The sequence below is a fragment of the Symphalangus syndactylus genome, chromosome 12 (assembly GCF_028878055.3).
Source record: "Symphalangus syndactylus isolate Jambi chromosome 12, NHGRI_mSymSyn1-v2.1_pri, whole genome shotgun sequence".
NCBI classification, from domain to species: domain Eukaryota; kingdom Metazoa; phylum Chordata; class Mammalia; order Primates; family Hylobatidae; genus Symphalangus; species Symphalangus syndactylus.
Window position 1 is genome coordinate 61,542,472 of NC_072441.2, and position 13,197 is coordinate 61,555,668.

At 39.1% G+C, this 13,197-nt stretch overlaps 1 protein-coding gene across 8 annotated transcripts in view; it reads left to right on the forward strand.

The window, feature by feature from the left end:
* The window catches only part of GPSM2 (G protein signaling modulator 2), a 49,593-nt gene that overhangs the window by 28,805 nt on the left and 7,591 nt on the right, over nucleotides 1-13,197 (forward strand). For 4 of the 8 annotated variants that reach the window (XM_063624413.1, XM_063624419.1, XM_063624414.1 and 1 more), the window contains 4 exons: nucleotides 2,409-2,479; nucleotides 5,979-6,155; nucleotides 9,782-9,941; nucleotides 11,360-11,574. In XM_063624413.1, coding sequence (XP_063480483.1) covers nucleotides 2,409-2,479; nucleotides 5,979-6,155; nucleotides 9,782-9,941; nucleotides 11,360-11,574 — 623 coding nt within the window. The remainder of the gene's footprint in view (nucleotides 1-2,408; nucleotides 2,480-5,978; nucleotides 6,156-9,781; nucleotides 9,942-11,359; nucleotides 11,575-13,197) is intronic. The other 4 variants (XM_063624417.1, XM_063624416.1, XM_063624420.1 and 1 more) reach the window with 1 other exon arrangement.

Below are 13,197 nucleotides of genomic sequence, written 5' to 3' on the forward strand. Positions count from 1 at the left end.
ATTTCCTATAGCCAATCATTCCCTTCTGAGAAAACTTTCTTCATTCGGCCTCCAGGATTACTCTACTTTTCTGGTTTGCCGCACTCGTCTTTATTCTCTTCTCTCCTCTTCATCTTTCCTCTACATTTGTAGTGCTCAGGGTTCAGTTCTTGGACCTCTTCTTCCTACCTTCTTTCCCTCCCTATTTTCCATCTCTCTCTCCTTCTTACCGATTTTATCCTTTTTCCTTCTATTCTGTGCTTTAAGTCAGTGCTTCCAATAGAACTTTTCTGTGATGATAAAAATGTTTTACATCTGCCATCCAATATAAAAGCCACTAGCTACATGTGGCTGTTGATCACTTGAAATGTGGCTACTACAAGAGGGAGTGAATTTTTAATATTACTTAACTTTGCTTAATTAAAATGTACAGAGCCGCATGTGGCTACTGGCTATTGGACAGCACAGCTCTAGATAATCTCATCTGGTTACTTGGCTTTTATATTGTCTATATACTGATTATTTTCAGATTTATATTTCCAGCCAAAATTTCTCTCATGAGTTTGAGATTCATTTGTTTAACATTTTCCATTGTCATGCCATATCTAATTGGCATCTAAAACTTAGCATGTCCAAAATGTTTTCTCCTAAACATGTTCTTCCTGTACCCCACCCTATCTCAGGAAATAGTATCACCATGCACTCAAGTAATCAGGCCAAAAAACTAGGGGTCATACTTGTTCCCTTTCTACTTTTATTTTTATTTATTTATTTATTTTTTAAGACAGGATCTCACTCTGTTGCCCGAGCTGGTCTCGAACTCTTGTCCTCAAGAGATCTTCCCACCTTACCATGTCTGGCTGATTTTTATATTTTTTGCAGAGATGGGGTTTTGCCATGTTGCCCAGGCTAGTCTCGAACTTATGAGTTCAAGGGATCTGCCCACCTCAGTCTCCCAAAGTGCTGGGATTACAGGCATGCACCACCATGCCTGGCTGACAAAATTTTATAAAAGATTTCAATTCTTCTCAAATTGATAAAAATTAAGTGCACTGCCAAACACATCACAATTATTTTGTGGAACTTCATGAAGTTATTCATAAATGTATATGAAACAAAAAAGTTCTGAGAAATACCAAAACATTCCTAAGAACATGAAAAGTGCTTTCTTTACAGATATAAGTAATAAGACAGTGTGCTGTTGATATAAAGACAAATAGACCAGTGGAATCGAGTTGAGAGCTTATATTCCTCACATATATGGAAAATAATCTCATAAAAATGAATTATTGATGGATTAAGGATTTAAATGTGAAAGACAGATTTAAAGCAGTAATAGTGGTGATGCAGGAGAGGTGCAGTGGCTCACGCCTGTAATCCCAGCACTTTGGGAGGTTGAGGCAGGAGGATCACTTGCATCCAGCAGTCAAGACCAGCCTGGGCAACATAGGACCCCTGTCTGTATCAAAAGAAAAAAAAAAAAGTTGGACATGGTGTGCCTGCCTGTAGCCCTGGCTACTTGGTAGGCTGAGATGGGAGGATCGCTTGAGCCCAAGAGGTCAAAGCTGCAGTGAGCTGTGATTGCGCCACTGCACCCCAGCCTGGGCAACAGAGCAAGACCTCTTCTCAAAAAAAGAGATCAGGGGCTGGCCAGGCATGGTGGCTCACGCAAGTAATCCCAACACTTTGGGAGTTGAGGTGGGCAGATCACTTGAGGTCAGGAGTTCGAGACCAGCCTGGCCAACATGGTGAAACCCTGTCTCTACTTAAAAAAAAAAGGGTGGGGAGTTTAATGTGTTTGTGATGTTTCATTTTTTTAAGCTGGGTATTAGGTATTATGCCTTTTAAAATACTGCCTAATATTTTAAAACATTGAATGGACATGGAAATTCTCTGTATTTAATAACTTTATTGAAAAAAGTTTAAGGCCTTGTTGTTTTCTGACTGGCAGTAAGTCTGTCATCTAATAAGATCTTAAAATAGAAAGGGGTAACCTAGAAAGGAGTAACAGAGTAGTAGTGGGGATGCTATTTTGATTCTTTTCACACAATTGAAGGCCTACAGCCTTTTCCTTCTGTTACAAGGAATAAACTTCTCTACAGTTTGTTATTTTTGAAACTGTGTGGATAGTATAAAACCAGTTGTTATAAAATGCCTTTTTCAAATTAAGGGGTAATGTAGTAACCAGTGTTAGTTTCCAACCAAAATGTAACTTCCTTACATCAAAGCATTTTAGAGGGGATTGTATATTCTATTTTTGTTTAGCTGGTATGGAAAATTATTATTCTTAGAAGAATACATATTTGTACAGGTTTTCTCCTTTCATATGGGTTTGTGTATCAGATTTTAGAATTGAATAATGTAATGATGCTGAACTTGTACTCTTAAGGGCTCCCTGGTTTATTTGAATTAATTTTTTTTAAACAAAGGTGTATGCCCCAAGTTGGGACGCCGGCACAGTATGGAAAATATGGAACTTATGAAGTTAACACCAGAAAAGGTGGGTGGCAGGTTTTATGTTTTAAATTTCATGAACTATTATGAAATGTTTTAGTAATTTTTAATTTAATGAAATAATTTAAATAAGGCTTGCCCTATATAGGTATCACTTTAAAATTTGCCTGTAAAAAAAAATCAGAAAAAGTATAGTGCAAAAAGAATGAGTACCGTATGCTGCCATCTGTTTAAGAAAAATATATATGCATATATTTCCTTTGTAGATTCCTAAACCTTTCTGGAATAAGATAAAAGAGACGGGCTAACAGTGATTTCTTCTGGGAAGAGGACTGAGTGTCTGGGTTAGGCTAGAAATACTTTATATACCAGTTTGAACTGTTTGAATCATTTACTATGCAAATGTATTACTTTTAATTAATAGAAGATCAGGAAGATCAAAAGGACAAGCTTTTTTTCCCAACTACATAGCAACATCATTGCCAAGATAAATGAAATTTATGATCAAGAGGAGAGTTGTTTTTCTAGCTGCATTCCTGAAAAGCATTTTTTTTTTAACAAGTACTTTGTATTGAAGATACATCTTCCCTAGGCTTTTTCTTGGGGGAGAGGGGTGCATAGTAAAAGGGAAGGGACTTCATAATTAGAAACAGGTTATTGAAGAACACATCAAGGCTACTTTCTTCCATTTCCTTTGAACTGAATATTACATTGTCAAAATAGGCTCTCGGCCGGGCGCGGTGGCTCGCGCCTGTAATCCCAGCACTTTGGGAGGCCGAGGTGGGTGGATCACGAGGTCAGGAGATCGAGACCATCCTGGCCAACACGGTGAAACCCTGTCTCTACTAAAAATACAAAAATTAGCTGGGTGTGGTGGTGTCCGCCTGTAGTCCCAGCTACTCGGGAGGCTGAGGCAGGAGAATCACTTGAACCTGGGAGGAACCTCTTTCCATGTCATTAAATATTCTTCTGCCCTATCATTATAACAATAACATATGATTTTTCAGTAGTGATAGTTTATGTGTGAATAGTCTTCAAAAAACCAAAATCTAATTGTGTGAGAATCATATCCAAGATATTTTTATTCCAGCCATTCACAGAGTTATTTGGAAACTCTAGTAATTTTTAAAGAACTTTGTGATTTTCCCAAAATGTCCATCTCTTCTCTGTGAGTGGTTCTCAAATATAAATTTGTTAAATCCACAAATTATTTTTTAAAAGCTTTTTTTTTTTTTGAGACGGGGTCTCTCTCTTTCGCCCAGCCCGGAGTGCAGTGGCGCAATCTCGGCTCACTGCAAGCTCCGCCTCCCAGGTTCACGCCATTCTCCTGCCTCAGACCCCCGAGTAGCTGGGACTACAGGCGCCCGCCACTGCGCCCGGCTAATTTTTTGTATTTTTAGTAGAGACGGGGTTTCACCGTGTTAACCAGGATGGTCTCGATCTCCTGACCTCGTGATCCGCCCACCTCGGCCTCCCAAAGTGCTGGGATTACAGGCGTGAGCCACCGCGCCCGACCTTTTTAAAAGCTTTTAAGGCAATTTTTGTCTACTTTCTTCTTTTAGGAACATACTAATAAGTAGCAAAATTAATTTGCTATCTTCTGCCTACTTGTGTAGTGGTACTAACAGTGTTATGTAAGAAGCTGACCAGATTTGACCTTGTAATTCTCCAAGAGCCAAGTGATAAAATTCTATTCTTAATGTAAAATATGTTTAAGTGTAATTAGTTCTTTGTATTGGTTTCTTTTCCTCATAATAAAGCTGTCAAAGAATTCATTATTTCATTATTCTCAACAAAGTAAAGAAGCATACATAAGGAAAAAGGGAGACTTCTAGGTTAAGAGGCTTCCTGGGAGAGTGTGCAGTGGGAGGGAACTTTTGAGACTTGGATGCCTGAACTTGGATATGTGAAAATGTCTTTACTAACCTCACATTTGATAATTTTGCTGACTTTAGAATTCTTGGTTAGAAATAATTTTTCTTCACAGTTTTTAAGACATTGCTTCGCCCTGTATTCTTGTTTTCAGTATTGTTGAGAAGTTCAAATAAATATATAAGGAACATTTTTAATTTTTCTTCTTGGGTTTTGGGTGCAGTTTTATGTCCTCACATCAAGGACCATTTTCCTTTTCTCTAAACAATAGACCATGAAATCCACTGTAGTAAATAATTTCCCCTTATAACCTGTATGTGAAAAGGAATCGATGGCTTGATTCACTTACTAGCTACATGTTTTAAAAACAGCAACAAGGCTGGGCGCCGTGGCTCACACCTGTAATCCCAGCACTTTGGGAGGCCGAGCAGGTGGATCACGAGGTCAAGAGATCGAGACCATCCTGGCCAACGTGGTGAAACCCTGTCTCTACTAAAAATACAAAAAATTAGCCTGGCATGGTGGTGGGTGCCTGTAGTCCCAGCTACTCAGAAGGCTGAGGCAGGAGAATCACTTGAACCTGGGAGGCGGAGGTTGCAGTGAGCTGAGATCGTGCCACCGCACTCCGGCCTGGCGACAGAGTGAGACTCCGTCTCAAAAAAAAAAAAAAAGCAACAAATGTATGTATGTGTGTATACACACACACACACACACACACACACACATAAATGGGTTCTCACTATGTTGTCCAGGCTAGCCTCAAATTCCTGGGCTCAAGCAATCCTCCTGCCTCAGCCTCCTGAGTAGCTGGGATTACAAGTGTGAACCACCATCCCCAGCTACATGTCTCACTCCCCTGTACATTTATTTCAGTTTGTGCCTCATGGGCCACTTTTCTGGATTGGTGGAAATGTTCTATGTATTGATTGGAGTAGGGTTTATATGGCTTCGAATCATAGACTTAAAATCTGTGCATTTGACTGTAATTTTACCTATGAAAAAATGTGTGTCACTAAAATTATTACATAGCATGAACCTTTAGACTTACTTGTAAACATTTAAGACTGAGTGTTAAAGCTGCAAATGTCAGAGCTATTGTATGTAGTGCATATTTTTCCACTGTACTCAATAAATGTTATTTTGTTATTTGTAGGTTGTCATGTATTTAAACCAGATCTAGACCTTTATAAATTGGTTTTGCCTATTGAGAATTTAGTATGGTATTAGTAAAAACAGTACCGTTTTATTTTTTAAAAATTACTGCTATGTTTTAGATATTAATTTTTATGTTTAAAAATTCTACATACATCCAAAAATTCCAGTCGTAACAGATTTTTAAGTAACTCACATCTAGAGTAAAACTTTGGCTCCTTCTCTGATCATTCATATTTTATTTTTATAGAATTTTGGCAAACCTTGCTTTCTTATTCGTAGGTTCTTAAAAACCAGCATTTTAATGTTTTGATAATGAGAAATCCACAGTATGCATTTGGTACAAGATCTTGAAAATAGTGCAATATACTAAAAAAGATATTTTTAAAGAGATCTAAAATTCTTCCTCTCTCCCCCAATAGTAAATAAGTGAGTATGTCAGGTTAATATTATGGGAAAACAGAGGAGAGCTGGGGATTTGGGGGTGTTTATTCACCTGCCTTCCATTTATAATTTTGTAGGTACAGAACTGGAACAGTGAAATTCTTGCTAAGCAAAAACCTCTTATTGCCAAACCTTCTGCAAAGCTACTCTTTGTCAACAGACTGAAGGGGAAAAAATACAAAACGAATTCCTCCACTAAAGTTCTCCAAGATGCCAGTAATTCTGTTGACCACCGAATTCCAAATTCTCAGAGGGTACGTTTAAACTAAGTTTTTGTGTATTGTGTTTTGAGTACCAACATTTGGGTTTTCTTGTATTCATACTGAATTTTTAGTAATTTAAATTAGACATTTAATATAAAATATCTTTGTATTTATATTTCCCTATCTTTTCTATCTTCTTCAAAATGAGAAATGGTAATTACTGTCTTAGTAGATAAGTGGCTCCCACATATTGGACAATAATTATTTCTTTTTCTTTTTTGTTTTTTTCTCGAGATGGAATCTTGCTCTGTCACCCAGGCTGGAGTTCAGTGGCGCAATCTCAGCTCACTGTGACCTCTGCCTCCCGGGTTCAAACGATTCTCCTGCCTCAGCCTCACGAGTAGCTGGGATTACAGGTGCGCACCACCATGCCCGGCTAATTTTTGTATTTTTAGTAGAGATGGGGTTTCACCATGTTGGCCAGGCTGGTGTCGAACTCCTGAACTCAAATGATTTGCCTGCCTTGGCCTCCCAAAGTGCTGGGATTATAGGTGTGAGGCACTGCGCCTGGCCAATAATTATTTATGAGTCACTATTGTTTGCAAAAATACTACCAGTTATTTCACTGCATTGTCTCCCAGTAAAACCACCCTCTACTCAGCTCAGAAGGCAGAACAAATTAAATTCAGATGCTCAAGGATTTCTAAATATTAATTTAGAATGAAGAGTGTCCATTAGCATCTACTTCTATTAATCACATTATTGAAACTACAATGATAGAATTACAAACTTTTGATGAAAAATGAGCCTGGGCAACATGGTGAAACTCTGTCTCTACCAAAAAATAAAAAGTTAGCCGGGTATGGTGGTATATGCCTATGGCCCCGGAGCCTAGGAGGTGGAGGTTGCAGTGAGCTGAGATCATGCCACTACACTCCAGCCTGGGCAACAGAGCAAGACCCTGTCTCAGAAAAAGAGAAAAATGATCATAGCAGTCAGTTTATTTAATTTATTTAGAAATAAAAATACCATGGGTGTACTGATAATTAGTATCAGGGAAATCTTGAATCCAGCTACCCTATAATCTGGTAAAAGGATCAAAGTAAATTACAAAGAAGGTACTTCATATTATCAAATCCATTTATCTGCCGGGTGCAGTGGCTCATGCCTGTAATCCCAGCACTTTGGGAGGCAACGGTGGGTAGATCTCCTGAATTTAGGAGTTTGAGATCAGCCTAGCCAACGTGGTAAAACCCCGTCTCTACCAAAAATACAAAAAATTACCTGGGTGTGGTGGCACACACCTGTGGTCCCAGCTACTTAGGAGACTGGGGTGGGAGGACTGCTTGAGCCTGGGAGGCAGAGGTTGCAGTGAGCTGAGATTGTGCCACTGCACTCCAACCTGGGTGACAGAGTGAGACCCCATCTCAAAAAAATAAAAAAATTGGCTGGGCGCAGTGGCTTATACCTGTAAACCCAGCACTTTGGGAGGCCAAGGCAGGCGGATCAATTGAAGTCAGGAGTTCAAGACCAACCTGGCCAACATGGCGAAACCCTGTATCTACTAAAAATACAAAGATTAGCTGGGCGTGTTGGCACATGCCTGTAATTCCAGCTACTCGGGAGGCTGAGGCAGGAGAATCGCTTCAACCTGGGAGGTGGAGGTTGCAGCGAGCCGAGATCGTGCCACTGTACTCCAGCCTGGGTGACAGAGTGAGACTCTAGAGTAAAATAAATAAAATCGATTTTTCCAGCAATGAGAGCCTTTGAAAAAAAAAAAGCCTTTTTTTTTTAAATTAGAGTTTTCTTTTGTCAGCATTTCATTTATACCTACACCCTTGTAGTGTCTTTTGTCTCGATTTCTTTCTCCCTGGTCTGTGGTATTGTTATAGAATGCCTCAATTTTTATCAGTGGTTTCTTACATAGCTTTTCTGGGATAGCTATGACTAATAAAAGGAAAAATTATGGGGTATATAGAAATTCAGGGATATTTTTGTAGGTCTAGAGCAGGACTGGAATTCAAGGAAGCCATGCCTTTGTTCAAGGTTTGGGGTCTTAACTAAGCTCACTTAGCTCAACTGAAAATGCCCATACTTTTGGAGCCATATATGTTTTCACGTTCAGAGTTTTGAATTCTAGGCTTTTTTGCCCCTAGGAAAAAGTCTTTTGTTGGTAATTAACACATTTGACTGTAGCTTGTGTATGTATCATTCCCAAACCTCAAATTTAACATGTTAAAAACTTCTCTTAATCACTCCTGTTTTCCTTATTCCAGTTAAAGTGATACCATTTACTCTGTCCCTAAGCCAGGAACCCGTGTCATGCAAGATTCCCTCTTTCACTAACCACATCAAATCCACTGTGTCCCTCAGATCTCTCACCCTCACCCCTTTTAAAAAATAATCTGCTACCCCAGCACTTTGGGAGGCCAAAACAGGCAGGTTACCTGAGGTCAGGAGTTTGAGACCAGCTTGGCCAACATGGTGAAACGCTGACTGTACAAAAAATACAAAAATTAGCCAGGTGTGGTGGCATGCACCTGTAGTCCCAGCTACTCAGGAGGCTGAGGCAGGAGAATTGCTTGAACCTGGGAGGCAGAGGTTGCAGTGAGCCAAGATCATACCACTGCACTTCAGCCTGGATGACAGAGCGAGACTCCTCAAAAAAAAAAAAAAAAAAATCTGCTACCATGTCTTAGCCTAGTACCTACTCTCTTACTTAGACTTCAGTAGGTACCTGAACTGATCTCCCTGCCGTCATTTATTATCTCTAAATAAAACTGCTTAAAATTGACTATTGCCAGTGCTCATCTTATTTCACATAGGATAAAGTCTACATTTGTTAGTATTGCATACAAAGGCCTCTTCCCTCCTCTATACCTGCCCCTACCCTTCAGTTCATCATCAATTGAATACTGAAAACTTTTTGGATTGCATATTAACCAGTATGAAACATCTCTCACCTCCAAATGCCTATTCATTCTTAAGGAGCCAACACAAATACATGCTATGAAATTTTCCCTATTTCTCCTAAAAATTAGTTTATCTCTCCTCCTCAGGCCCATAACATTTTTGTATATGTGCCTCTATTGTAATACATCATTATGAAAAAATTAAAATAATTACTTGTATTAAACATTACATTCATCATTTCAGTTTTGAAGCCTTCCAAATGAAGTATAAATATAGTTCTTGCTCTCCTCACAAATATTCATTTATTTGAAGTTTGTATTTTTTCAGGATCTTCAAATCTAAGTATAATAAAAAGACCTTAGAAATCACTATGGTAGGAAAATACACTTGTTTTCTTTCTTAGACAGCTCTTACAAAGAGATAAGTATACCTAAATTCCACTGTAGAATGTTTAGAACTGAGTGTAGAGCCTGAAGTACAGGCCTGTATCACCAGTGTTTGCATAATTCAGTATCTGTAGTGGTTCTGATAAGTCTGAGGTATGTTTCTTTAGCCTTAGAAATACAGGAATTAAAAACTAGAAGTGCTTTTTGTTGGATTAAAATAACACTTTATTACCAATATTTGCCATCTTGTATTCTTTTTCTAAATGTCAATTTTTAATCCTCATCCTTTACCTTTTGCATTTGAATGCATCATGATGTTCATTGATGATCTGAATACTGGAATATTCAAATGAACTAGACTTCCTCTCAATATTTTAGAAAATCAGTGCAGATACTATTGGAGACGAAGGGTTCTTTGACTTATTAAGCCGATTTCAAAGCAATAGGATGGATGATCAGAGATGTTGCTTACAAGAGAAGAACTGCCATACAGCTTCAACAACAACTTCTTCCACTCCCCCCAAAATGATGCTAAAAAGTAAGTCATCTCTGTTTCTCCCCCGATTTTAATAGTTCTCACTGATATTCTTGTGGCTTATTTCTGAGAATTGAATTCCCATCATAAGAGATATAATAAATGAGCCTGAATCCAGGTATATCTGAAATGCTGGTATTTATACAGTTCAGACAAGGTTTTTTTCAGTTCCCTTACGTATATCTGTGTTTGTAGTCCAATGTGCTTTCTACTAACTATATTATACTACCTCCCTAGTTTTCTTTGAAAAATCTGTTGTGGAAAATGTGACTGTGAGCCAGGTGTGGTAGTGCACACCTGTAATCTCAGCTACTTGGGAGGCTGAAGTGGGAGGATCACTTGAGTTCAGGAGTTTGAGGCTATAGTGTACAATGATCACGTTTGTGAATAGCCACTGCACTCCAGCCTGGGCAACATAGTTAGACCCTATGTCTAAAAAATATATAAAAATAAAATCTGATTTTATTAATTTATTTGAGACAAGATCTTGCTGTTAGCCAAGCTGGAGTGCCAGGCCATGATCACAGTCAGTGCAGCCTTGTCCCTCTACTCTTGGGCTCAAGCGATCCTCCTACCTCAGCCTCCCAAGTAACTGGGACTACAGGCACACACCACCATGCCCAGCTAATTATTTTTATTTTTTGTGGAGATGAGATCTTGCTGTGTTGTCCAGGCTGATCTCGAGCTCTTGGCCTCAAGTGATCCTCCTGCCTTAGCCTCCCAAAGTGCTGGTATTCCAGGCATGAGCTACTGTGCCCAGCCTAAATATAACTTTTAAAAATAAAAATGAGGAAGAAAGTAGTTATACGTACCTTATCATTATATCTAAAATGTCAATACTTCATATCTGGATTAAAAAAGAAAAACGAAGACAGACTGAAGAGGAACCTATGGCTAAGGCTGAGGCTAAGGCCTGGCTGAGTTAGAGATGGACTAAAATAGGTTACTTATATTTTTCTATTTCAGCTACCAAAACACTTCTTGTACCATAGACCAAGACTTGCCAGCAGCACTTAACTGTTAGTTTACTAAATGATTTGTATCCAGGGCCTGGAATAAAAAACAGTGTCCCACACAACCTGGTCTGAGAAATTATGTAAGAAAAAGAGTTTGTTCACTTTCTGAAATCTAGTCACATATCTTATAGTTACATTTTGAGTGAGCATTAAATAGAGAAATATAGTCAAATCTGAATAACCTCCAAGTGGGTCATCTGACGTACTCTGGGGTTCATTCTTCCCTCCCACCAATAAAAACCACACCCATCTAGCCAAAGCCCATCAGTGTCAGTGCTATAGCAGGAGGGCAGGGCGGGTCTTGGGACTGGCAAGGCCGAAAAGATCTAGGTATATAATAAATGTGCCTAGGTTTTTTTTTTGTTGTTTTTGTTTTAATCTTTGGCTTTCTTCTTCTGTTCTTAGCAGCATCTGTTCCTGTGGTATCCCCCAACACGGATGAGTTTTTAGATCTTCTTGCCAGCTCACAGAGTCGCCGTCTGGATGACCAGAGGGCTAGTTTCAGTAATTTGCCAGGGCTTCGTCTAACACAAAACAGCCAGTCGGTACTTAGCCACCTGATGACTAATGACAACAAAGAGGCTGATGAAGATTTCTTTGACATCCTTGTAAAATGTCAAGTATGTCTGTATATTTTTTTCATTCTGCATACAGCTCAGATACCACTGAGAACATTGGCAGTGTTATAATTCTCATTCAGGACGGGCTTATTTTGTATTAGAGAGTTATTATTGTCCATCATTCAGTAAAAAATTATTGAACACTGATTATGTTTCAGCTGCTATTCTAGGCATCGAGGACACACTTGATTTTTAAAGGATCTTACATTTTAGGAGAGACAAGTGTGTGTGTGTGTGTGTGTGTATATATATATATAGAGAGAGAGAGAGAGAGTATATGGGTGTTGTATTCGGTAATTATACTTGCTATGAAGAACTTTAAAGGAGGATAAAGGGGTAGTGGGTAAGCAAAGGTGTTGGTGGTAGAGGGAGTGTCTGTTTTAGGTAGGGTGTTTAGAGAAGACCTTTCTGGATTGTCATTTGAACAGAGACCTGAATGCAGTGAAGCAGTCAGCCATGTGAGTATCTAGAGAAAGAGTATTCCATGCAGAGGCAGCAAGTCCCCTCTTGGAAATAAAAGCTTAGCCAGTTCAAGGAGTGGCAAATGTGACTGGCATGGGATGAGCAGGGGAAGGGAAGAGTTGTACAAAATGTGGATGGAGAAGTAATCAGGGCCTAGATCATCTAGGCAGGAGGCCATGATAAAGTCTTGTGTTTTAGATGTATTAGGAAGGTACTGGGAGTGTCCTCAAAGAGGATCCTGGCTACTGATGAAGAATGGAGAGTGGCAAGGGTGTTAGCATGAAAACCAGCTAGAAAGATTGTATGGTGATGCAGGCAAAAAATATTGGTGATGTGGACTAGAGTGGTAACAGTGAGAAGTAGTTAGCATAGGGCTACATTATTAGTTATTATATCAGTTATGTATTGTGGTTAGTTGGCAGGACCTCCTAATAAATTGGGTAGAAGGTTTCAGGGAAAGAGAATCAAGGATGACTTACACCTTGCATAACTGGGAAATGAATGGTTCTATTCACTGAAATGGAGATGACTAGAGGAAAAGCAAGTTTGGAGAGAAAAAGCAAGAGTTCTGTTTTCAACATGTTAAATTTGGTAAACTGTTAGCCAGTTCAAGGAATGGCAAGTGTGACTGGTATAGACAATGAAGTAGAGGTGTTAAATAGGCAATGTGATGTAAAATCTGGAGCCCAAGGGAGAAGTAAATTTGGGAGACATCAGCATATAGCTGGTATTAAAGCCCTGCGAAGAAAGTACCTAAAGAATAGGACAGGAAGACTAAGCCCTGAGCATTTCAAAATCTACTAGTTAGATGGAAGAAGATGAGCTGGCAAAGAAGCAATAGCCAGAGAGTTGGAAGGATACCCTGAGGGTGGGCTGGGGAGGGGTGGGGTGTGGTGTGGTGGAAATCAAGTAAAGAGTGTATCTTAAGCAATGCTCAACTGTGGCAAATGTTGCTAAGAACCTGAGTCAGATGATGACGGAACTACTAGATTTGATAACATGGAGATTATGAATAATTTTGAAAGATACTGTTTCAGTGGCATGGTGGGGACAAAGGATTGAGTGGGGTGAGAAAATGGGAAGTGTGAAAGGGGAGACAGTAAATATAGAAAACTTTAATGGGTTAAATGGACCATTAGCTAGCAAATAAATATAAGGCAA